Source organism: Dryobates pubescens, chromosome 20, assembly GCF_014839835.1.
Source record: "Dryobates pubescens isolate bDryPub1 chromosome 20, bDryPub1.pri, whole genome shotgun sequence".
Taxonomy (NCBI): domain Eukaryota; kingdom Metazoa; phylum Chordata; class Aves; order Piciformes; family Picidae; genus Dryobates; species Dryobates pubescens.
Window position 1 is genome coordinate 15,812,278 of NC_071631.1, and position 25,502 is coordinate 15,837,779.

General features: G+C 53.6%; 1 protein-coding gene across 3 annotated transcripts in view; it reads left to right on the forward strand.

Moving 5' to 3' along the window:
* The window catches only part of SEPTIN9 (septin 9), a 98,860-nt gene that overhangs the window by 52,326 nt on the left and 21,032 nt on the right, over positions 1-25,502 (forward strand). The window contains exon 1 of one of the 3 annotated variants that reach the window (XM_054170566.1): positions 21,645-21,735. The exons of the other annotated variants lie outside the window; for them this stretch is intronic. Within the exon in view, the coding sequence (XP_054026541.1) occupies positions 21,663-21,735 (73 nt within the window). The 5' untranslated portion in view covers positions 21,645-21,662. Of the gene's footprint in view, positions 1-21,644; positions 21,736-25,502 lie in introns of those variants that run through there. 3 annotated transcript variants of the gene reach the window in all.

A 25,502-nucleotide genomic window follows, 5' to 3' on the forward strand; every position in this document is an offset into this window, starting at 1 on the left:
ATAAAACATAATTGTTTGGACAAACTCTGGCTGAACTCACTTCCTCCTGCAGCCCAATGTGCAGATAAATGGGGTGGAAGTGGGAGGCTGAGTTCACAGGCTGTTGAGGCCCTCCCTGGGGTCACCCCACCCCCAAGATCCTCTGTCCACCCATTTTGGTGGCCTTGGAGAAGATGAGAGGATGCAGTTGACTGCTGAGGTTGATGCCCAAGCTTTAGGTAGTTCAGTGCTCTGAAATGTGGAGAAGACCCTAATAGTGCAGCACATCAGTGCTGGGAGCAGGGAGACACAGGTGGTCCTGGAGGGCAGCATTAAATTCATTATGGTTCATCTGCAGAGGATGGATCTCAGTGGTGTGTTGCTCTCTGGGATGTGAATTTTCTCCAGCCTTGCTTTCTCCAAACCTGCAGTCCTGGTCATAGGGTAGCTGGCCAGAGCTGTGCCACAGAGAGATTCCTGTTTGGACTGGAAATGATGAGACAAGCAGGACTCTGGTGGGATGTGGCCACAGAAGAGGTATTGCCCTGCTCTGTGTGGCTACTACTGAGGTCTCCAGGATTCCCTTGTAGAGTCAGATGAAATCTGAAATCCTGCCATAAAGCTGATGTTCCTCCCACCATCCCTCAGGGTCCTCCTTGCCCTACTTTGGGTAGCAAATAAAAGTTTATTTACAGCCCAGGAGCGCACACCCTGAGGTTGGGAGGTGAAGGGTTCCTGTGGGGCCCTGAAGGAGCTCTGGGGTTTCCTCTCTGCTTTGTGGCTTCACTTCCTGGGCAGAAAAGCCTTCCAAAGGAGATGCTTTGTGGGTAGGAGCTTAGTGAAGCAAAGGCCTTTGCCTGGGCCCTGGGGCTTGGCTTTGTTTTCCTGTAGTAAGGCCATGTGTCCATGTCACCTGGAGAAGGAAACTCGGGAGGAGATACCCAGGGTTTACGTGTGACACATGGGTTGGAGCAGCCAGGAGCAGAAGCAGGCGATGGGCTGCCATCCATCTGCCCCCCAGTTTGGCCACCACTGTCCAGCATCTCTCCAGACCCCATGTGTGTGTTGGACTTGTTTTCTTGTGTTGAGGCTGAAGCTGGTGCTGGTGTCACCAGCAGCAATGCACTCTGGTCTTCCTTCAAAGCAAGCTGAAAGCAGAGCACTACCTTCTTTTGCTTCCTGGCTGCTTCTGCTTGGCACGAGCTCTGTCCAAAAGTCTTCAGTCTTGATCCTGCTCTGTTAACCCCTGGGCAGCAGGACCAGGGTCCTCCTCTCTGGAAAAAGGATTCTGCAGGATGCTGCACAGGACTGAATCCTTCCTCTGCATGCAGGACTTTGGGCAGGGTAAGAGAGAATGGGGCTGAGCAGTGACTGCTGCTTGCTGAAAGGGTGATGGGATGGGGCTGAGCTTCACTGACCTGGGCTTGAAATTGATCTGTGGAGCTTCAGGGAATAAGGATTTGACTTCTTCAGTCAGAGAAGCAGGAAGGGTCTCTTTGGGGTTAATTCAGCCCATTTGTGGAACAGACTGTCTATGGGATGGTAATCTGAAGAGCAATCACACCAAAGCCATAGTCGGGGCTCCACTGAAAGAGCAAAGCCGGGAAACCCTTGCACTGCAGGCTGCAGGGACATGGGGAGACACAGCAGTGGCTTTCTGCTGGGCAGCAGTGCTGTGTCACTCAGGAGGGACACAGAGAGCACTGTTTTGAGTTTATGCTTTTCCTTCTCATTTTTAAACATGCACAATTAATTTTTCCCTTGTATTGCCTGGGGCAATATTTATTTTACTGCTCTGCAGCAGCAGGGACTGGATCAGTTTTGCAACCTGGATTTTCCCTGGACAAGCCCCTCCTCTCGTTTCACACTTCCAGCTGCCAGGCTGGGTTTTAAAACAGCTTGCACCAAAGCTGAAAATATATAAAAGGCCAGAGCAATGCCTTGCAGGAAATGGCTTAAGCTTCCTGCTCCCAAGATGGTGTGAGTGTTAAAACAGAACTGGAGAAATATTAGACATCCTACATCCGGCACGGCAGAGGAGCATGACCCTGGGGTGATAGGATGGAGAGGCTGTACCCCCCCTGCTGCCTGCTCTTGGCAGCTGCTGGCAGGATGAGGGGCCCTGCCTGTACCCCCCTGGAATCCTTCAGCCCCAACTTCGAAGGGGGAAAAAATGGACAAATTGTTTCCTGCTCTGCAGGGCTTTGCTGTGTTTTGGTTTTGTGGGAAACGTGTGGGGAGAGCTGGTCAAAGGTGGGGGTCAGCATGTCAGCAGAGTGCATTTTCAGCAGAAAAGGAGTTGGGAAAGTTGGGAAAGCACTAGTTTGGATGGAATGTTTGCTACCAGTTTGTTTGCCACCTTCCAGCCCAAAGGGAAAGGCAAAAATCTGAAATAGATGATCAAGGTCTGAGTCAATCCTGTTTGTTTTGGGCTAGAGTGGGACCTTCCACATCTGTCAGCAGATCCCACACTGAGTTACTGGCTTAATCAGAGGCAACTTAATTCCAGCTTTTCCCACTTCATGCTGGCTGAGCACCATCTACCTGGCCAGGCAGGGAATAGCAGCTGGCTGTCCGTCTGTCCAGGACAGATCATGGTATCATAGACTCATACAATGGTGTGGGTCGGAAGAGTCCTTTAAAGCTCACCTAGGCCCACCTCCCTGCACTGAGCAGGGACATCTGCAAACAGATCAGGTTGTTTGGAGCCACATCCAATCTGACCTCAGATAGTTCCAGAGAGGGAGCATCACTGGGCATCCTGGGCCAGGGTTTCACCACCCTCAGTGTGAAATATTGCTTCCTTAAATACACAAGGGTAGAAAAGAAATCCGAGTATTTGTATGTAGGCAGTGTGGGGAAGGACAGGAATGGTTCTGTGGAGCTCTTTGTTGGAGCTCTTCAGATGTAATTCAGCTTGCTGTAGCTTACTACCTCATTAAGGAGAACTTCTCCCAAGCTCAGTTAGTTGGCTAGAGCATGGAGGTTTAGGTAATTTTACTGAAAAAGTTATCAGCTGGCTAAAACATACCTACATTGTTGCTGGGAGCCCACAGTGTTCCAGTGGAGGGATGAGACAGGCAGAGCAAGCAGGGTATGGTTCAGAGCTTTTCTCTGCAGCATCTTTGGCTGGTCTGAGCTCACTTGCACTGACTTCCTCCTAACACTCACTGAGAATGATGAAATTGCTCAGAAGGGAAGAAAAAATCAGACTTGTTACATCTGTGCTGGGACCTGAGTTGCTTTGGGAGGTGTTGCTCCAGCTGCAGAAGCAGAGTGTGTGCGTGCCACCTCAGGTGGCTTTACCACGAATGGAGCATTATGTTGTGCTCCAAACTGTCTCCCTCCCTGGCTTCCTCTTTGACCCCTTCTTTTCCTGCACCATTTCACGTGGGGCAGGGGAAACCTTGGGCTGCTCTGCAGGAGCAAGGATCAGGAGGGGGTAGGTACTGCCCTCAGCCAGCAGCTGTGTGCCTGGAGAGGTGGGGGAGGCAACTTGCTGATTCTCACCTTTCAGCAGGGCTCATAACCCCACTAAACCCCGAGCAGCACAGCCCTTGGGGCTAGGGATTTGGCTGTGTACAGCCTGTTTGTTTTCCCAGGTTCTTCCACAGGATGCTTTTCCCCGGGAAAGTTTTGGCTGACAAACTTGGAGGAGAGAAAATGAAGCTGATTAAAATCCCAGAAGTAGTTACAGCTGGCTGAAAGCTGTGTGTGCAGCCCTATGATACATCAGTGGTGCCTACTGCTCTTGCCCAACATGCTGGGGCTGGTTAAAGCTTGGGGGGTGAAGCAGCCCTGACCCAGGCTCTGCTCCATGCAGGCTGGGGTTTTGGGGTGAAGGAGTGGAGGGTTGAGCTGGATGGGCTGTGTTGGGGCTGCAGGACCTGAGGGCCAGGTGCTCTGATCCTCTGGGGTCAGAAATACAGTTTTTTACCTTGGAGCCATCACCATTTGCCACATGGCTGCAACACTTTGCAGGGAACATGAGGGTGGTCACACAGAACAGTGGTGGGATGAAGAAGCCTTGCTGTCCCAAATTGTGCTGGGTCAAAGCCCATCCCAGAGCAAAACCTCATGGATGGAGCCAGTGAAGTAGATAACCAGGCAGCACCCTGGGGTCCATAGGGCTCTCTGTGCCCTCAGGGAGGGAGGATGGGTGAGGAATTCACTGGAAAAAGAACCATTCTTCCAGAGAAGTGTCCTTCAGGCTATTCAGTGTCTGCTGAGCAGCTGTGGTGAAGCTGTGGGTCTGCAGGAAGGAGCAAATGCTGCTGTGTAAATCGCTGTGCTCTTGATTTATTTTTCTTCTCCTTGTTGCTGACCTCCAGGGTCCTCCTCCCAGCCCTTCCCTCCCTGCGACTGCAGGCCAGCATGTCCCTGCACGGGATGTGTCCTCCTTCCCACGGCTCTCACAGAGGGATGCAGGGCCCTGGGGCTGCAGCAGTGGGAGAGGCACGGAAAGGTTTGGGAAGAGCCTGGAAAGGGCTCATTGACAGGCTCTGTGCAGGGCAGAGGGCACCGCTCGTCTCGCCGGACTGCAGGTCCGTAGGGACGCCAAAGCTGATTGCTCAGCTTGTCTTAAATCTGAAATGAATGGGCAATTTGGGACCCCAGGAGTGAGTTTGAGCAAGTGAGACCTGGGTTCTGCCTTGCCCAGACATTGTGTGTACTGCCCTGCAGGTGAGTGGCATGGTGTAAGCAAGGACATCCATCCTGCATTAGGTAGAGTGGGGCTGCATTGGACCTGCCTGTGGCCCTTGAGGTTTAAACCCAACACCCAGCCTTCGCCTTAGAAAGGTTAAAGACCAGGAGAGCTTGATCTGGCCATGATATCAGGGCTTGGTGCTCAAACACAAAACCTGTGAGATGAAAAGAAGAAAACAGATATTTTCATGCTTTGACTTGGCATTTCTGTACCTCACACCTAAGGAACAGCCTAAGGGCTGTACCTATTTCCTGGTCCTGGCAACCCAGAATGCTGTTCAAGTGTGTGGGGTGGTAGTTTAAGGATGCTTTCCAGAAGCTCTGGGACTTGTGTGTTGGAGCTGTAGGAAGAGTCTGGTGAGATGTGACTGCTGATCCCTGTTCACTGGCACACAGGGTGAAGGTGGGGTGCTGAGTTGTGGGGGGTTTGACTCTTCTGGTAGACACAGCAATACCTGCTGCATAACCACTCATAGGGACCCCTTGCTGAGGTGCTTCATGCATCATTTGGTTGGAGGTCTTGCCAGCAAATGAGTTACCAGGGCCATAAAAGCCCACAGGAACACTGTGGTGGCTTCTTCTCCCAGCCCTTCTCTCCAGCTGGGTTGTTTCCTAAAATTCCCTCCCCTCACATGGTGGAGCTGATTTGTAGTGGGGGCTGAACGACCCTGAGTCATCAGTGTCCTGGCAGGACATGACTTCCTTGAGTAGAAAGCTTTCTCTTGATGATATTGGAGGCACAACTGGTTTCCCCATTGCTCTTCACCTAAGTTTTCACTCCAGCCCTTGTCTGAATGATCCCAAACTCTAGATCTGGGGTCTGGTTTTGGAGCCCTCAGTGATGCTTTTTTTTCAGGACAAAAAGCCATGACTGATGCCCCAAGACCGCTCCCGGTGCGGTGGGAATGTGATGGGACAAGAAGGGGAGCTTGAGTCCTCAGAGACACACTGAAATTGGCAGTGCTGTCTGCTCTTGGCTGCAAGAGGGTGTCAGAAACAAGAGCTATATGCAGTAGAACAGAAAACCTCAAAGCCAGCAGGGCCTGTGACCTTTATGAGACTGCAGGCGTCACAGAGCGAAGCCATTGCCTTTATCTACAGATCACAGCCTGGGGTGGAAGGCAGCTCTGGGTGGCTCTGAGCACCACAGGCTGTTCTGGTTCATGATGGGTCTCAGCTGGGTGGCTGCTTTGTGCTGGCCATGTTGAGACAAGGGGTTTGGAAGCTGGTGGGGAGTGTGGCACCTGGTGCCTTGCTGCCTCCCCTCCTCAGGTACTCATGGGGTTACTAGTGAGACTCCCTAGCCATGTTCTTCAGTCCTTGTAGAAAATGGAGACAAGTTTGGGGGTGACCCTTGGCATTCTGATCTCCTTCCACTGGACCAGAAAATATGATCTGCTGTTACAATGTTAGGTCTGTGTATGCTGTAAGCTAAGAGTTAAGTGTAACAGAGCCAGATACAAATGAACCCCCAAATCAAACCACGCACCAAATACTCATGGTAGATCTGAAGAAGTGTTTCATTTATGCACACTTCAAACCAAGCCCTGCTCTCTTGGAGGTGATTGTCTCCCCAGGAGCTCCTACAATGGTTCCTCATGATCCAGTAAGAGTTTACTCAGTAGCAGCTACTAATTTGAGTGTCTCCACTTCCCCAGCAAATAAACTCTCTGCCTTCCTGGCCCCTGTCACAGGTCTCTAACCTCAGTCCTGAGTATGTGATGCTGCGTAGGCTGGAGTGGTGATGGTGAGACCTGGGAGCAGGTCCTGGGTGCTTTATTCCTCATTTGGTGTGATTGTGGTGCAGATCTGCCCCTGAACACCTCTCAGATACTGGTGCTTCTATATTTATACTGAAATCCTTTGAGGAGCATTACAGCCTGAATGGAATTAGGTATTTCTTAAGATGTGTATCTTGGCTCTTCTGTGTCTCTGAACTCAAGGCTGCCCCATCACCCTGATGCTGGAAGAGCATCAAAACAAAGATGTGCCCTGTCATGGGGAATGGGATGGGGGGGAGTAGCTGTGGCATGGGAGGAAGGAGCTGGATGCCATGCTGGTGGCCTGGGAGCTATGGTGAAATTAAGTAGCATTATTAGTTTTTAGAGAGCCTCAGGGCTGTCTTGGTGTTAGGGTGGTGCTGGATGAAGATACCCAATGTGAGTGTTTTGGACCTGAGGTAGAAGCTTGCATTGTGCACCCAGCATCATCATCAGCTGCACGTAAACCCCAGCTGTCCTTCAGCAGAGCATGGCTTGCCCCGGCTTGCCCAAGTCCTGCTGCTACTGGGAGCAGGCAGGGGCTGGGCCAGGTGTGTCCCCTGGATGTTTGGGTATGGGCAGGTGAAGAAGCACTTGCTGGGGAGAGCCTTGTTGAGGAGAGGACCATGCTCAGACTGTGGCCATCATGCACCTGTTCCCTTGCTCTGCTGTTTTTTAATGCCTCTAGGTATAGAAGGAGGGACTTGAAAATATCAGTGCAGCTTCTGGCATGTCATGATGGAGCAGACAGACTTCATGCTTTGCATGGGCAGCTTGGTGGCTAATTTGCTGCAGTCACTTCTGTGTTCTGTGGGAAGAGAGATGCTGCTCCAAATGGCTGGTTAGGACATCTCAGCTCCAGGTCTGGTCACTCCACCTTTCCTTTTTCTCTCTCCAGCAGCTAAGCAGCTTGAATCTATCCAGCCTTCTCCTTGAGCTACAGGATGTCCTGTGAGATTAGTGAACCCTTGAGTAAGGGCTTTCTGAGTTTGATGGAGGCTGAACAGACCCCAGAGGGCTCCCGTGCTGGGGGAAGAGCCTGTTGCCAAGTTGTAGGAGGAATTCCCACGTCCCTGTTCCTTCCTGCTGGCTGCCAAACACTCGTCCTGTCCGCGAGAGCTGGCGTGTTTGGTTTGATTTAACCTTTACTCAAAGAAGTGGCCAACAGAGATCTTTTACTTTTGGTTTCTGGGTGTAAATTCACAACTGGGTGATAGCTTTATATGCACAGCACGGTTCTGTTGTGGGAAAAGCTGGAGGAGAGACACAGAGAGAGACTTCACTAGGGTGAAGTCCTTTATAGCAGGAACTGAGAGCCTGCAGAGAGGTTCCCCTTCCTTCCTGCTTTGACCACCCCCCAAGCCAGGCTTTAGGTGCCAGCCAGACCTTACCATTTCAGAAGAAACAAAAAGGCAGCCCCGTGGGATGTGGGATTTCTCACGCCTGCAGTGGCCTCAGGTCCTGCCCAGACCTTTCCCTGCTGGCAGCAGGCGTGTCTGACTCCAGCAGCGGGGGGTGATGGCGTTTGAGGGAGGGGAATTGCTCTTGTGTATTGCTTCTTTTCATGCCTGCAGCAGAAGGCACAGCCGGCACTGTAGGTTTCTGCCCCATGATCTGTCTTCTGTAGGATGAGCCCTGGTGACGCCAGTCACATAATCAGCAGCACTCAGCTCTGTCAGAGTAGTGTGTGAACCACAGCCTGGCCACCTCTGTATCTTAAGTATGGGGATGAGCTGGTTTGGGGAACCTGAAAAATTACCCAAACCTCAGCTCCAAGCTCCCAAACCTGGGCAAAGAAGAAAAGAGAAAATACCCAGGTCCTGGGAGTGCCTCAGTTGATTTTCTGTGGACGTCAGTCATGTCCCACATGTGAGATCAGCAGGATGGGTGCAGAGCAGGTAGAAACTATGGAAAGAGAAGCAGAGATCTCTGAAATCTGGGAGGATTTTGGACATCACATAGTTCTGCCATACTGGAAATGCTCCAGCAAATTCCCTCTTGACTTGGACTTCAGTATTTGCCAGTTGACCATTTGTGCTTGCATAGTCACAGTGGGCTGTGGAGAGACTTTGCCCCACATTTTGCTTTGTGGCTGGCTACTCACTACAGTGAGGTGATCCCTGTCCTCAAGCAATCATTGAGTTGCATCATGCTGGAGATGGACAGCCCACCAATGTCAGCTTCACTCACTGTGAGTAGGTGTGCCTTTCTTTGACCCAGCAATGAGCTAGGAGAATTCACCCTGGTTGTGGCCAGCTGCTCGGCCATGGCCTCCAAAAAGCTGGAATGGTGTCTCCAACATGATGGGATTTGGTTCTAATTAATCAGGTGCCTGTGTAGGTGACCTCGGGGTGTTCCTCTCAGCAGGCAGCCTCATAGGGGTGGGGAGAAGCTGCTGATGGACTGAGGCACTTGGCTGGAGGGGTTGCTTTGGAGTGGCTTACAGGGGGACCCTGGGGAAGCAGAATGGAGAGGCTGAACCTTACAAGTGTTTGCTGTTTCTGTACCAGCAATTCACTCCTGGAGCTGAAAAGCCCAGGAGGGCAGCAGAGGCAGGGACAAATCTGAAATCTTTAGGGCTGTGAACACATGAAAGTCAGAGCTTGTGACCCACTGAAGAGCAGGAATCGGAGTAACTGCCCTCAAAATAACAAGCTGCTGATTGTAAGTGCAGCCCGCGGCATTGCAACCAGCCTGGGGGCGTTGTGACCGGGGCCCTAACCCCACAGGCTTCTTTTTTTTGGTGGTGTGTTGGGTTTTATTTTTTCCTCTCTATGTAAATCTGTCCTTTCCCATTAGTGCCTGCTCTCGGCACTCCCTGAAATTTGCCCAAAAATTCCATCTTGGTGCAATTTAGGATACGCTGCAGCCTGCCCCGAGCACATCTGGTATCTGCTCATCGGGTGATATTAATCACAGCGTGAACGCCGCCAAGTGTTAAACGGCAGAGCCCTCCCACCTCCCCCCTGCACATGAAGGTTGTTTCAATGTTCCAGCAATAAAATTCACCCAGCAGCCCGGGCAGGCGGTGATCTGGCAGGAACAACCGCTGTGTGGGATGGAAGGGATGAAGAACGCCCTTCAATGGGCCAAGAAACCATGTGGTCCGAGGGCTTTTGGAAATCCCTGTGGTGTTTGAAGCTATTTTCGAGTCCTCCTCATCTTCTGAGTCCACAGCCATTCCTGCTGTGTCTGCAACTGCTCCCTCTCCCCCCCCCCCCGGTATTTTGTGCTGAGGCTGTTGTTTTGGGTGTAAATGCTGCTCCCTGTTTCCAGGAAGGTAAACACCCCTCCCTCGCCCTGCTTTGCTGTGGAGATATCAAAGTGCTTTGCAAAGCAGGGGGAGACGTTTCTGGTTTGCAGATGGGGGAGCAGCGCTGGGGAGGCTGCTGAGAAGTGCGTGTGAATCTGCTCCTCAGAGGGCTCTTGTGCTTTTGCTCCAGGACACTCGGTGGCTTCTTTCAGTGTTGGGCAACCAGCAGACAGGACTGGCACAGGGAACGTTTTTATTCTCCTTTTCCTTGAGTGACCACACACCAGACAGTGGGCAAAGCCTCATCACCACCATACTGTTCACACTGCCCCCAAAAGAGAGCTTGGCTTGAATTTGTCCCAAGGCCCCCAGTTTGTGGCTGAGCTTAAAAAAACCCTGAAACAACAACAACAAAGATGGGGGGAAAACCAGCAACCAACCAAGACTACATCTCGAGTGCAGCCAGCACCTAAACCACCGAGGCTGCTGTGCTTGCAGGGAAGGCAGCCCCAGCACTGCTGCATGGGAGGGGAGGGGGGGCTGGGGGGGGTGGGACTTTTGTGTGATGCCTTTGATGTTGGAAGCTTCTGCCCGCGTTTCCCGGGGAGAAACTCGAGTGCTTTTCATGTCTGGTGGTGAGGGAGGCGGAGAGCCAGGAGGGATTTGCTTTGCGAGACCTTTACAGTGGGAATTGAACAAAACTTGTGAGAAGCTGGGGGGAAGTGGCTGGGGCAGCAGCTGCACCAGGTGCTGAAGCATCCTTGGCTCTTGCAGACATCCAGCAGCGTGCTTTGGCCTCCTCGGAATCCTTGGCTGAGTAAGTCTCTGCGTGAGCTCTCCCCAGCCTCGGGGAATAAAAAGCGATGGCAAGGGCTGTGCTGAGATCTCCAGAGCCCTACCAGAGGGGAGTTGTGTGGTGCAGGGGAGCTGGAGTCCTGGCCATACAGTGAGCACAAGGGAGGTTGAAGGGTAAGGAAGGGAAAAACATAGCAGTGGCCCAGCAAGGGGGAAATATCCCAGGGCATGATGCAGGCATCGGTGTGGGAAACCTTTGGCAGGGCCAGTGCTAAGGGAGGAGGCAGACCCCAGCTGTGCTGCCCCTTGGGTTCACCCTAGGATGGGGATGTGCTGGGCTGTGCCATGGCAGGCAGGGAGCTGGCAGAAGAGAGGAGTCACAGTGGCCAGGTCCTGGGGGTGAGACAGGGTGGCAGTAACCGCAGTGTGATCCAGGTGATGGGGGTTCCCTGGGGTATCAGCTGCCAGCAGGCTGGGACCTTAATGCTATGCAGTGAAAACAGACCCCGGTTACTGATGATGCCAGGCAAGGTTAAACTGCTGCCTGTGAAAGGGTCTGAACTGACTTTGGGAGCCCTGCCCCAAGCCACATCTCTGTAGCATCATGGGATGCGTGTCTGATGATACAAGGGAGGGCTGATAGCCCGTGGTCATCTCGTTTCCTGCTCTGGAAGCTGGTTATGAACTCACAGGGAAGGATCCTCCTGGTGTTTGATGGCCTCTTGTCCTGATGACCACTGGGGAAAACCCATCTCCTGGGTGTCCCTGTGGGTGCTGGTGGGTGCACCAGACCAATGGGGCAGTGGGAGAATCCTTCTTTCTCCAAACCTTTTCTGTACCTCTCCATGCTCATGTGGGAGGAGTTCTCCAAAAGCTGCCTACTGCTCTCCACGTGCACACACTGCGTCCCCCAAATCTGAGCCACAGTGGCCTGTGTGTCCCTTCCTGTGTCCCAGAGGGGTGTCCTGCAGGGTGTGCTGGAGCTCTAGGGACACCCTGCAGCCCCCCAAGAAAAAACAAGGCAAGGGGATGAAGAGGAGGATGCCCAGCTGCCTGCCGGGGGAGGTCTGATCCCTTCCAGGGTGGGGAAATGTTGAAGCTCTTGCCCTTGGGGCAGCAGTGTCGGGTGTACTGACCACTCGCTGTCCTCAGCATCGCCACGGGTGCCCACGCGTGGGACAGCCCTGGAGGAGCGAGCCTCGCTTCCCCCGCCCCGAGAGCCTCTCCCCGGCTTTTCTCTTTAATTGGTTCTTTTGAACCGGCCCTGGCCAACCCACTCCCTCCACCCACCCCCCCACGCCGCCGCCTCCGGCCCCGGCCCCACGCGGGAGCTGCGGCAGCCCGGGTGAGTGCGGGGACGGGGCTGGGGGGGACAGGGCTGGGGGCTCCCGGGGGGGGCTGGAGGGGCCCTCCCAGGGCCTCGACGGGAGGAGGAGGAAGAGAAGGCGCGGCCGGCCGGGCTGGGACTCCGGGAGCAGCAGGGGCTCGCCGCGCCCTGGTCCCCCTCCTGGTCCTGTATGGGGGAGCTGCGTGCGGGCACGGCGGGCCCCCGCGGGTTTGTGCCGTGCAAGCCGCGCCAGCTGGGAAGATGGATTTTTCCTGCCTCTCTTACTTTTTTTTTTTTTTTCTCCTTTCCCCATTTTTCTTCTGTCCTCTCTTTCTTTTTTCCTTTCTTGTTTGTTTTGTTTTAATCTCCTTTTCTTTTCCTCTGTTTTCTCTCCTTTGCCCCTTTCCTTCTCTCCTTTGCCCCTTTCCTTCTCTCCTTTGCCCCTTTCCTTCTCTCCTTTGCCCCTTTCCTTCTCTCCTTTGCCCCTTTCCTTCTCCTTTTCTTTCCACTTGCACACTGATGGTGGAAGTTGGGAATGTGCATAAGTGACATGGTGGGAACCCTCTGGACTTGCTAAGTGCAGGTTCTTTTCTCCCGTGCCTTAGTGCACCAGAGGCTGGGGGTGCTGGGCACGGGTAGCCCGGGCCGTGTGTGGGTTGTGCCTGCAGGAATCTCATTTTCTACAAGGGGGAGGGGGAATCTATGTTTTCCTAATTGGAATGTCAAGGGAACGTTGGGTTTTGTTTTGGGTTGTTTTTTGGTGTTTTGGGGTTTTTTAGATATGTTTTGGAGACAATCACAGCAGGAAAAAAAAAAGGATGCCTGTAGAGGCAGCAGGCAAACTGGTTTTGATAAAAATATTTGCACTAGTCCTGTTCTTAGGTGGTATAATTCACTCAATTGTATTTTCATTCACGTGCATTCATGCCCCTCACAAGAAGGACATCGAGGTGCTGGAGGGCATCCAAAGAAGGGCAGCAAAGCTGGTGAAGGGTCTTGTGAGGAGCAGCTGTGGGATCTGAGGTTGTTTAGCCTTGAGGAAAGGAGGAGGCTGAGGGGAAGACCTGATTGCTCTCTACAGCTCCCTGAATGGAGACTGGAGCCAGGCGGGGACCAGTCTCTTCTCCCAAGGAACAAGTGACAGGGCAAGCGTAAGTGGCCTTAAATTGTGCCAGAACAGGTTTAGGGTGGACATTAGGAACAATTTCTTCCACAAAAGAGTTGTCAAGCCCTGGAATGGACTGCCCAGGGCAGTGGTGGGGCCATCCCTGGAGGGATTTAAAAGCCCTCTAGATGTGATGCTGAGGGACACAGTTTAGTGGTAACTTGGTACTGCTGGGTTAATGGTTGGACTCAATGATCTTAAAGGTCTTTTCCAACCTAAATGATTCAGTAATTGTATGATTTTCCCCTTGTACCCCCATGACCTGCTGTCAGCTGGCACCTTTATGCCCCTTGGAGGCAGCTGGGACTGGGTTTTCCGCTCCTGCCTGCGCTGCGACCCGCTGGTCCTGCCTGCAGGCAGCCCCTGCACCGGAAAGCCTTCATGCCAGAGGATTTCAGACCAGGCTTTTTATATCCATCCCTGGTGTGACCACACTTCATTCAGGAAAGAAGCATCCGGGATGGATCTAGGCTGACGTATTTGGGGCCCAGACTATCTCTGGCTCTGTTAGGGCAGATCAGGGCCAGGGGAGCAGCTGGGCTCCAAAGGGGCCAACATTTCTTCCCCATGCTGCAGCTTTCAGCATACACTGAGCTGTTTATAACAGGGTTTCTCCGAGATTTTATAGTTTAGGGTCAGGGGGCACTGACAGCATTATATCTGCCCTTCCATAAATCACAGGTCACTCCATCTCTTCCTTAAACCCTTCTTTGGAGCTACAGATGTCAAACCTTCCGTAGCTGAGCAGCCACACACCTTGCATGGTGTGCTGGGCTCATTCCCACTGCTTTCAAGAGTGAACTTGCGTGATCACAGACCAGAGGAGCAGAGGAACATCCTACTATAGCAGGAGGCAAGTTTTGGGTTAAATATCCCTTGTGTTAAGCAAGTTGCTTAATTTTACTGAATTCTGACTGCTTTGAATGGCAAATGTGGCAGATGGAGCAGACCAGTTGTGTAGTTGTAGGGTGGGAAGAGATTTAAACCCCTGTTGGAGGTGTGCTGGGTGAGGGTCCTGAGTTCCCTGGTGCTTACAACCGTTGGTTGGTTTGGCTGAATTCCCCTGTGAGGTAGGTGGGCCTGGGCTGGGTGATGGAAGATTTGCATGTGCAGGCAATGCTTGGTTGAGCTCTGGGTTTGAGATGAATGGTGGCCCAGGCACCACCCTGTGAAAGTAAACAAAACAAACAAGTTACATGTGAAGCCCTGAGTGCCATTGCCCCATCCCAGTGTGATTCCACATTGCAGGATACAGCACCCAGGAGGAGTACAGCTGTCTGGGGTGTGTGCTGTGCCACAGCCCTGCTGTGTGGGTATCCTGAGTGCAGATAAGGACAGGTCAGGATAGCAAAAAAAAAAGTGTTTGGAGCAAACGGCAGATTGGTAGCCCTAGGAGCTATGACTCCTCCTGTGCTTCTGTAGCTGCAGTCCATGATCTTCCACATCGAGAGCAAAATGCTGGTGGGGCTTGTGGGTAGCTCAGTGGTGGTGTATTGAATGTGTTTGACCTCACAGCCGTTAAGGACATACATTCTTGCTAGTATATACTGGCCATGGCTCAAGGTATGCAGATGCAGTGAGGTCTAATGGCTTGGTGGCTAATAACGTGGCAGCAGCGGTTCCTGGACACCTCTCCGTGGGGAATGCAGACTTCCCCTCTCTGAGCACAGTGGAATTTTTATAGCCTGTGGTTTTAAATGCTGTGATTTCCGTGTGGCTGTGATGCTGCATCAGCCCATGTGCCCGAGTGTCAGCTGGGAGATGAAGGCAAAAACAGTTCAGCTGCATCCACAGTGGGTGTGAGCAGCGTCTGCTTCCCAGCAGCATCCTTGGCTTTGTTCCCTGGGTCCCTGTCCTTGCAGGGGAGGGGCAGAGCTGTGTCATTAGCAACCTGAAGCTCTCTGGCTTGTGCTGGCTCACCTGCATCATTTCAATGCATGGTCCCCAAAATGCTGGGGGGTGTCGGGATGGTCATGGGTCCCTCCCTGCACATTGTCATTGCTATTGGTGGTCGGTACAGTGGAGTGCAGCTGAGCATCACCCGGTTGGAACTGGCAGCTGGTTCTTTCTCCAGACCCTGATCAATCACATGGGAACAGATACCGAGGTCTGGCTGCTCTGGGGCTGCTTTGTGGCCGCCAGATCTTGCGAGGCTGAAGTGTTTGTGTCTCCCCTGCTGCAAGGACACTTCCTGGGTCCTGCCACCTCCGCCCACCTCTCTCTTTTCACAGACTTGTGGAAAAGCAATTCCTCTCCCCATTTCCTGGCTTCCTCCCAGACTGGGTTAACACTTGCCATGGATGCAAAACTGGAGGGGCCTCCCCAAGCGGCGCTGTAAAAGCCACATTTTCTTTGGGAATCAGATTAAGGCCCCTTCTTCTGTGCCGGGTGGGTGCGGGTGACATGAAGTCTCTCTTTGTCCTGGACTGTATTCCTGGCCCAGCTGCAGTGGCTTAACCCTTTCTCACCCCACACAGTCCTGATGATGAATGGCTCTTTGCTAAGCAGCAGGAACCTTTTGCTGAGGCCCTGTGGCATGTGTCCTTCCCCTGCATAGCCTCAGGCTGCAGCTTGATGCTTGAGTAGGGGACCATGCTGGCATATATGTGGGACAGAGACCTGCCCTTACACTTCTTTCTGCTGCCTTTGGCATTTTTTATCTCTCATTACCCTAGTTAAACTTGTGGAAGGGGAGATGTGTCTCATTCCTGCACTCTTCATGCTAGAGCACTCTCAGGATGCCTGGGTGTTACAGAGGGACATAAGTGGGCTAGTGGGGAGACAAATGTCAGAGCGAGCTCAGAGGCCAAGCCAGCTGGCAAGAGTGGGAGAGCTGCTTGTGTGCTCCTTGGAGAGCAATGACCGTGTCTGTGGTCCTCCTTGTGGCACCAGTGCCCAGCTGGAGACTGGTGCCCAGCCAGGCATTGGCACTGGGCTGAGGGCAGGAGCATGCTTTTGTCAGGAGAGCTGGAGGACTTCATTAGCAGCCAGCAGCAGGGTGGCTGAAGGCACAAAGCGCCCATGCAGCTCCAGGGAAGCCTTCGTCTCCCTTGCCCAGAGTCTGATGAGGCAGCTTGTTTGGTATTTATGCAAAAGCCAAATGGCAGCAGGGACTGTCCCTTTCTGGTGGCCCAGCAGATCTGGCAGGGGCACCCATCACTGGCTCCCTGCAGTGCAAGTCCTGTGCTGTTATCCCGTTGGCTCCAGATAAGGGCAGAGCAGGGATTTCCTCATGGGGATCCTGGACCGTGTCAAAGTGACTCCAGGAAGAGCTCACTGTGCCTCCTCACAGCAATTGGCTTGCAGACCACAGGTCTGAGTTCTCTCCATGCCCCTCTGCTCTGCTGTTTGGATATGATTGCTCCAAGGCTGATGGAGGGATGCCATCATCTCCAAGATCTGACCCCAGGAGCAGATGGGGACCGAGCAGGACTCAAGCTGGGAGCTGTGGGGAAGCAAGGCATTTCCCTCCCTGCCTCCTCCTCCTCCCCCCATCCTCCTGACCTTTCCCCATCAAAATACAAAGCTCTATTCTTTGTAGAAAAGCACCTCCATCAGAGGGGACAGCTGGGCTGCAAGCAGCTTGCTGGGGATGGGTTGCTATTAATTAAGCTGCATGAGACAGCCCAGCAGCTTGAATGGAGTTTTCCTTCTTTTCAAGGTTAGGGTGCCCTAAATTCTTTCTTCTTTACCTCCAAAGAGAATTTATGGGTTTAGAAGGGGAAGCACACAAAGGACAGAGAAGGCCCTTTGTGCACAGCTTGCACAGATGCATATCCATTGTGCTGCTGGCCCTGAGCATGCAAGTTGCCATCAGCACCCACTCTGCAGCTTGGTTTGTAGTGGTTGGGTGCTGTGATTGGCAGGGATGGTGCTGCTTGGGCAGCACTGGAGCATCCCCTTGCCATTACCTGAGCATTTCCCCATCTACAGGAGCTGAAATGGAGTTTTTAAAGCAATTGAGCAAGTTTTCTTGAGCTGTGGAGTGACTGGAATTGGTTTATATTACCAAACTCATCTTTGTCCCCTGTGGCTGAGTCTCTTTTGACTGTGCTGCTGGTGGTGAGGGAAACAAGAGGCAGTGTAAGGTGCTCTTTGGCATGTCAGACCCATGGGGGGTCCATCTATGGGGCAGGATGCAGGGTTTGGTGGGGCAGGGCTCTGGGATGCTGCCAGGGTGATATCCAGTGGGTTTTGGCATACACTTTTGAGATTAATTTGTCCTTTGTGATAATTAGGCTGGAGGTGTTTGGGGAGTAGAAGAGGATGGCTCCTACAGAAGAGGCAGCAGCTGAAGGAGTAAGGTGTATTTCCTTGCCAGGGCCGGGCTGTGCTATCTGCAGAGCTGTCCTGGTGACTCTTGAGCTGCAGTGTTCTAGTGCCAAATCAGCCTGGTCCCTGCTGAGCACAGCCTGTGCTCAGGGCTGTGGTGTGGGGGGAGCTCCCTTTAAGATGCTGGTTGTGCTTCACGTCTGTCTGAGTTGGCATGTGAGTGGCCAAAGCCCTGCAGGGGTCAGGGGGTACTGGGAGGCAGTTTTTCCTCTTGCTTTTTCCAAACAGTTGTGACCCTGAGTGGCTTTCTAGCAGAGCCCATTCCCTTCCTGAGAGTGACAGATTGCTCAAGGCGAGCAGCCTCCTGCCTTCTCCACTCAAGTGAGCAGACACTGCAGATCCTCTGCAGAAGGAAAATGCCAGAGGAAGGGAGGCTGCCGCAGGGGCACTGCTGGGATGCGACACCAGGAAGCGAGGCACAGCCTCCCTGGAGAGCGGTTGTGATGCTGGGAAATGAGGCACAGCCTCTCTGGGGTGTGGGTGACTCACACCAAGGATGTGGTGCCAGCTGTGTGCACTGGCTGATGGCAGCACGTGAAATAATTCTTTCCTTCCTTCCCTTCTGGAGAATGGGAATGAGCTGGAGGTGCCCCCAGTTTTCAGTCCAGTGGGAATGGAAACTGTCCTGGTGGTGCCATGTGTAACATGGCTTCCAAAAAAAGGCCATGGTTCAGTGATGCTGACAGGTTCTGTTGCCTGCTTCTGGCCAGGAGAGGCTGATGGTGGCTGCTCCCAGTGCTGACTCAGGATGTCCCTGCTCTGCATGATGGAGCCTACAGGGCCACAGAGATGCTCCTGGTAGTGCCTGCACCCCATGGTACCTGCTGTTCCACTGTTGTCTAAGGAGGTTTAAGCCACCAAATAACTCCTTTTATGAAGGAACTGGTGTGATACCAGCAGGGATGTCTCTCTGACATGGGCTGCTCAGAGAAGCTGCTGAATGCCTAAAGCCAGGTAGCTTGACAGAAAAAGAAACAGCATCATGTACAGACTTGAGTCCAGTGCAGTCAGAAGGGGAAGAAGGCTTGGTCTGTAGGTCCTAACAGTGCAAACATTCTGGAGAGTTCAGAAGGGACCATGGTGCAACCAGCCAGAGCCCTTCCTGGGTGGTAACAGCTGCAGACCTGCAGCCAGGCTCTTAGGAAAGTGTTTGGGTTGGTTTGAGATGTTCCTGGTCCTGGGGAATCCTTTGTGCTCCTGCTGGAAGTGGTGATGTCTCTTCCAGTGTTTAAAAAAATGTGTTTTCATCTTGTGGTCTGCAAGCCCACGTCCTTTTCTTGGTCATGCTGGTGCTCTACCAAGGTCTCTGGATGTGCTTTTCATTCTGCTATTGATCTGAGATTATAAATACAGCTGGCAGGATTTCCAGCTGTCCATCGAGGTCACTGGGGACTTGCAGGTGGTCAGCACTGCTGTACTGTTAAAACAAGAAAAATGATTTCCTAAGCCCTAACAGTGCACTTTAACTGGGGATTGGTGTGGCACAGTACAAATAGGAAATGTCCCTTCAGCATTCCTGTGACAGCTGCCCTCCTCACATTCCCTGTGCTCCAGGGGTTGATTTCTTAGAGCTGGGCAGCTTGGGATGCAGCATGTTTGTTGTGCAGGTCTCCCCCACAGGCTGCTTGGTGCTGGTGAAGCTGGTTTTGTTTGCAGCGCTCACAGCCTTACAGCTTTAATTTCATGACAGGGGTATGAAGGGTGCTTGCATCTGCAGCACTCACATGCACCTGAGATCACTCAATCTCAGAAGGGGTTGGGTTGAAAGGCCCTTTAAGATTATGTAGTTCCAGGACCCCTGCTAGGGGCAGGAACACCTTCCACTGCAGCAGTCTGCTCAAAGCACCATCCCTCATGACCTTGAACAATTCCAGGGATGAGATCTCCACAAGATCTCCTCCTTACTCCCCGTGCAAGTAGAGCACCTGGGTGAGCACTCTGGAATCTTGCAGAGCCAGGATGAGCTCGTTCCAGCTCTGCTCTCCAGCTCTGCTCCTGCCTTTTTCCAGCTAGGGCTGGATGGACTTGCAAACAGACCCAGCTGCTACTTGGGCAAGCCCAGTTTGGCATCTAGCATTGGATTTTCCTGGAGATTAGGAAGATTAAAACACTAATGCCCACTGATAGGGGTTAAAGCTTTATTAAGTCATAAAAAGTGGTGTAATCCAGCAGAAAGCTGAGCACAGCTGCAGTGTAAGCAGATTGAGGCTGGGTTTCCTGCCTGGGTGCTGGGGTGGAGGTTTCTCAGCAATGGCTGTTTGTGGCACTTACTGAAGAGGGGAGACGTGACTCCTCTCCCTCTGAGCATGCATTGTTTCCAGGACAGCCCACACCAGCCTTGTTGGGCATCAGGGATGCTTCCAGCCCAGCCCATGTGGCTGCACTGGGTGTTCTGAAAGGGGAGAAAGGTGACAACCACGTGAGAGCCATGGGCTGGTGTTCCGGAAGGGGAGCAGGAAGGTGACAGCCATGTGAGAGCCACAAGTGGTGACAGGGCAGGGCTGGGCTGCAGTGCTGCTGCTGTGAGCAGAAGGATTTGTCTCTGGAGCCAGGAGTCTTGAGAGTGGCCAGCAATGCTGATACCAGGCCAAAAGGGATGGACAAATACTAGCCCCTGGCTTAGTGGCTGCAGTGGAAGTGGAGTCCTTTGGGTACTGATACTGCAAATGTGCAAAGGCATCTTAACCCTTTCGTTGCCTGCAGAGCTTTCTCTGGGAGTGCACATCTGCTGGTCTGTATCAGCAATGGTGTGGCCAGCAGGATGAGGTACTGATCATCCTCCAATCCTGGACACTGGTGAGCCTGCATCTTGAACAGCGGGTTTGGTTTTGGACCCCTCACTACAAGAGGGACATTGAGGTGCTGGAGTGTGTCTGGAGATGAAGTTGGTGAAGGGTCTAGAGAACAGGTCTTACAAGGAGTGGCTGAGGGATCTGGGGTTGTTGAGCCTGGAGGCTAAGGGTAGACCTTGCTCTTTACAACTCCCTGAAAAGAGGTTTTGGTGAGGTGGGTGTTGGTTTCTTTTCCCAGGTAACAAGCAATAGGACAAGAGGGAAGGACCTCAGGTTGCTTCAGGGGAGATGAGGATAAAGGTCTTTCCCAAAAGGGTTGTCAAGCCCTGCAACAGGCTGCCCAGAGAAGTGGTGGAGACCCATACCTGGAGGGATTTAAAAGATGTAGATGCGATACTAAGGGACATAGCATTGTGGTGACCTGGCAGTGCTGGGTTAGATTTGATAATTTTAAAGGTCTCTTCCAACCAAAATGATTCTATGATTCTCTTGGTTTTCCCCATTAGAAACCTGGGGGTAAGATTATCCCAAGATCATAGGATAGATCAAAGCAACTTCAGAACTGGGGGTCCAAAATAAGGCAGGTTGGCTTTGCATCATGGCTGTGAAGATTGGAGAGGCCCCGCTCCTGCCCAATGCAGCTTGGGCTGTGCAGCCATTGCTGAGCTCTCTGTGCCTACTGCCCAGGGCTTCCATCACCACCACACTGCACCAGGAGGGCTTTGACCCACACCAGGAGTGGCCAGGACCTGATGCTGCTGGAGCAGGGTGCTGTGGTGCAGCCCACATCACTGCTTCTGTCCTGCAACTGGGGCTCTTGGTTCTGCTGGTGGGAAAGGTGGTGGTGAAGCTCTGGTAATCAATATTGAAGGCAGGAGGCGCTTAGGGAGACAGATAATAACTTTATTCAGCTTAATTGACATGATTTTAGCAAGCAGCCAGGCCGTGGGCGTAGGCTGCTATCTCGTCCTCAGCGGATGTGAGATGTGGCCCAGGGGTCTTCGAGCAGCTGCAGAGCGAAGTGAGCCCACGGTCCGCGGTGTGAACACCCACCAGAGACTGGACTTGGGCTCTGCTGGGAGGGTTTCGGGATGCTTGAAAGCAAAAGGCAAGTTTTGGTGCCAGAAGGGCTGTGCTGGGGATGAGGATGGGGACATGCTCCTGCCCGTTCATCCCTGGAGCAGTGGGATGGATGGGAGGGTCTGCGCATGGTGGGTCTGCTGGTGGGGGCATCCTGGGTGTGCTTCCTCTGTCGTGGGAGACCTCAGCACCGACCCTTCTACGTGGGCCCGGGAGCGAGGCCAGGGTGGGACATGCTACTGCGCATCGTCCCCGAACCCTTCCCCCTTTTAACCCCTAACGAGCTTCCCCTCCCCCCCGCCACACACATCCCAGCCCGGGAAGGGCTGGCAGCGGCTGGGGGATGGAAACCACCCTGGGGCGAAGCAAACTTCCTGGGAAGAGGCTCCATCCCCCCGGGCTGGGTTGGAGGGGCGGAGGGCGGTGGGGAAGGAGGAGGCAGGGTGATGGGGGAGGAGGAGGAGGAAGGGCGATGGGGGAGGAGGCGGAGGGCAGCGCGGGAGGAGGCGGGGACCCGCCGGCTGCAGGAACCGCCGCCGCCACGGGTGAGTCGTCGGTGCCCGGAGGCGGGGGCTCGCCGGGGGGGCAGCGGAGCGGGGGCTTGATGTGGGGGGAAGTGTTTTTTGGGGGGTGAATTATTCGGGAGGGGGCTTGAGAGCGGGAGGGAGGGGTGGGGCTGTTTCCCGCCGGTTCCCACGGAGGGCTCCGGGCAGCGGAGCGTGGTGGGAAGATGCTGGGCCGGGGCTCCTTGGGTGCGGGTTTGCGGAAGGGGGTCTCATCCCGCAGACCCCACCCGGTTTCTCTCGCCCCTGCGCCCCACAAGAGAGGGGCCGTTGTTCGGCGGCAGCCTGGCCGCGATGCCGGCATTGTCCGGGGATGAATAGCAGCTGTGTCCGGGGGGGGCACCTCCTGCGGGGTCCGCCTGCCCCGCGGCCGCCCCCCCCGCCCCGGAACGGGCTCCCGCAGCGACTGGGACGCCGTTGCCCTTGGTGGAAAAAGAAGAAACAAAAAGACGAAACAACCGCCTCATAAACCTCAGAAGAAAAAAAAAAATCGGGGTGGGGGTGGAAGGGAGGGGAAGGAAGAAGAATTTTTAAAAAAGGTAAAGTAAAACTCCATCCCTGAGCGCTGGTCGCCCCTGTACCTCGGGCTGCTGCAGCCCTGGCACTGCTACTTTGGTTGGTTTGTTTTTGCAGAAGCCAGAACTCGGCTAGGCATGGGAGGTCACCCTGGGCTGGAAGCAAGGTGGCCCTGGGCACAAACAGCCTTGCTAAGTGTCTGTGCCCAGATGTCCATGTGGGGTTGTGGTGGGATGGGTTCCTCCTGCGAGGCTTTTTGGCCAAGCTGAGTTTGCAGACCACTGCCAGCCTCTTTGTTTTCAGAGCACAGCTGCACAGAGAAGGGTGACAGGGCTGAGAGGTGCATACTTTTGCCCAGGAGCCGGGAAGGTTCTCCACGACCCTCCTGTGCCTCGACCCTTCTTGTCCAGGGTCGATACGATATTGGGAAGTGATCCCCTCCCCAGATCAACCAGAGATTCGGCTTTTTTTGGGGTCCCTAGACACCCCTGAACAAAGACAATGGTGGGGTTTGCTGCATGGCTGATGGGATAGTTTTCAATGGCATTGGTATGTAGGAAGGTCCCCCTGCAGTGGGGCTGTTCCCAGTGAGGCACGGCTGGTCTTGGAGTCAGATCTGGGGAAAGCTACTTATTGAGGGAGACAAGGAGACCAGAGAGAAACAAGGAGACCTTTGGGGCTACATGGACAGAGACCTCCATGTGCCCAGGGCACTCAGTTTGCAAGATAGAGGCAGACAAATGAAGCAGGGAGAATCTCCCCGTCACAAGACTTGGGGCTGTGATCATCTGCTTCCTTTTAAACTTCTGTGGACAAACAGGAGGAGAGCAGCATAGCAACTCCTTGCAGGTCTCTGTAAGTGGTTTATTGCTGCTGCCACACGTGGTTGAGGAGATAGGGCTGTGGGCTGCTCTGCAAGGGCTAACTAACGGCTGAGCTGGGGACAGACAGCATTTGGCCTCGCACTGTATGCTGGTTTGTGCCAGAGCTCACAGGCAGCTCTTGAGGCTGTGTCCAAGCACCATGGTTTGACCTCTGGGATGTTTGCTGCATCCCAGATGAGAAACACCCAGAGCCTATAGCAGCTGGAGGGTTAAACTGGGAAGGGAAGCAGCAACAGAGCATCCATCTCTTGTAAATGAAAGAGCAGCCCAGGGGTGAGCTGCGGAGGACCATTTCCGGAGTGGGGGGCGGGGGGAGCTGCAGTGAGCAAGGACTGAAGAGCACATGGTGAGCGGGGATGGCTGAGCTGCTTGTGGCTTGTGCCCTGGCTTGGCACTGTGGCCCTGTCTGGTCACCTATCAAAGTGCTTGCTCCAGAGCAGGAGTTGCTGCCTCCTGTCTTGATCTCTGAAAAGGGATTTATCTCCCGGTGTGAGCAAAGGCCTCGAGCCTGCAGCATCTTGCATGCTCAGGAGGGACCTGGCTGCCCCTGACAGCTCTTCAGTGGATTTGGTCTAACGAAATGTAGCATCCTCTGCTGTTTCTATGTCGTATCTGTTGGCACCTGAGTGGAAACATAAGCTGACAATGAAATGTAACTGGTTGGTAGGTGGACCTGGGCTGGTGGCCAGCCTGAAACCACAGCCTGGTGCCCACTTATGTCAGGGGCAGGCTCCAGCTCAGGCCTGGCTGTGCCAGCTAGGCACAGATGATTGCAATTGAATAATAGAAACATTACTTAGTTAGAGTTTGGTGGTGCAGGGTGTTTTGCTATGGCTCTGCTCCCCTTCTCTGGATTGTCCCCCTGCCTGGTTTTGGACCAAGCTGTGCCTTGCTTTCTCTGCCACCTTTGCACCCGTGGGACCAACACAGACCTGCTGCATTCAGCACTTGGGAGTCTGTCCAGAGAGTCAAGCAGCAGTTGCTGGGGCATGCTGGCTTTGCATCCAGCCCCAGCCCTGCTGCCTCCTTCCCAACTTCTCCTGTCCCCTCAGAAGTGAGAGCTGTGACTTTTCCATCTCTTTCGTGTGTTGGATATGATTCCATGGTCACCAGCTGTATGTGTGAAGGGGAGGCCCCAGAAGTAGCACATGCTGGAGTCCCATTGGCCAGCTGTACTTTACCAGGAGCTGTAAATTCACTCTTTGGTTCTAAAAATGTGCCTGATACACCTACAGGCACAGCTGTGTAAGATTGCTGCTCCCAGAAATCCAAAGGTTATTTGGTCTAGGTTGCTCCCTTGAAAACATGTGTGGGTCCTCAGCTGCCAGGGAAGCAGTTGTGTTTTCACACTGATATTCCCCTGTTTTCTCTTAGTATTCTCATGAACCCATCCAACAAATATGGAAGCTCAGTATTTCCAGTCTCTGCTGTGTGGAGGGAAGGGGAGTTACCTCTATCACACTGTCCTGCTCTTCTCAGTGCTTGTAGTTTGGCAGAACTGGCTGCAGAGTCACCAACAGTTGGCACATGCTTGGTGCTCCCTTCATCCCAGGGGTGTTTCTTTGATGTACCCAGCGAGCATTTCTTCATTGATTGCATGTCCATCTGTACAGTGTGTGGTTTGAATCAGGTGGTGGGTGGCAGTGACAGAGGTGCAGCCTCCTGACCTCTCCAGCACCAGATTCATAACCAGCCCCACTCAAGGATCAGCTCTGCCCTCACTGATCACTGCCATCCACTGCCCATGCGTTACAGGAGCAGAGCATGGAGCTGCTGCACCTAGCTGGGAGCTGGGGTACACAAGACATTTCCAGTTCAGTCTGTTTGGGAGTTTTGTAACCTTTGTGTATCTGCAGTGGAAACACCAGAATCCTGCAGCTCCCTTTCCCAAATCCTGGATGGAGACTACCAGCCCTGGGGTTCAGGATTTTGGGCAAGCTCACGGTTTGCATCCCCTGCCTGCATCCGACCTGGCTTGTTGCGGCTGCGTGGCATCAGCACAGCATTTCCAAGCCCTCCTTTGCTGGCAGAGCCCATCCCACAGCTGCCTGTGCACAGCATCCAGCTGGCTGGAGGAGCTGGGGGCTTCCCGAGGGGCTCCCCGGGACTCCCCTCCCCGCAGGGTGCCTTTCATCTGCTGCTTCACAGATGTTGGGCTTGGCTCGTGTCTGGTGTGCATCGGTTACGACACAACATCCCGGAGCCTTTGGCAGAACCAACTTTGGAGCAGCTGTCCTGAGTCAGCCTGGCGCCCAGGCAGGAGCCGTGGGGCCATGCCTGCTCCCTGCAGCGTTGCCCTGAGGGTCTCAACATCCTCTGTGCCCACGTGGAGGGGGTTTCCCTCACAGA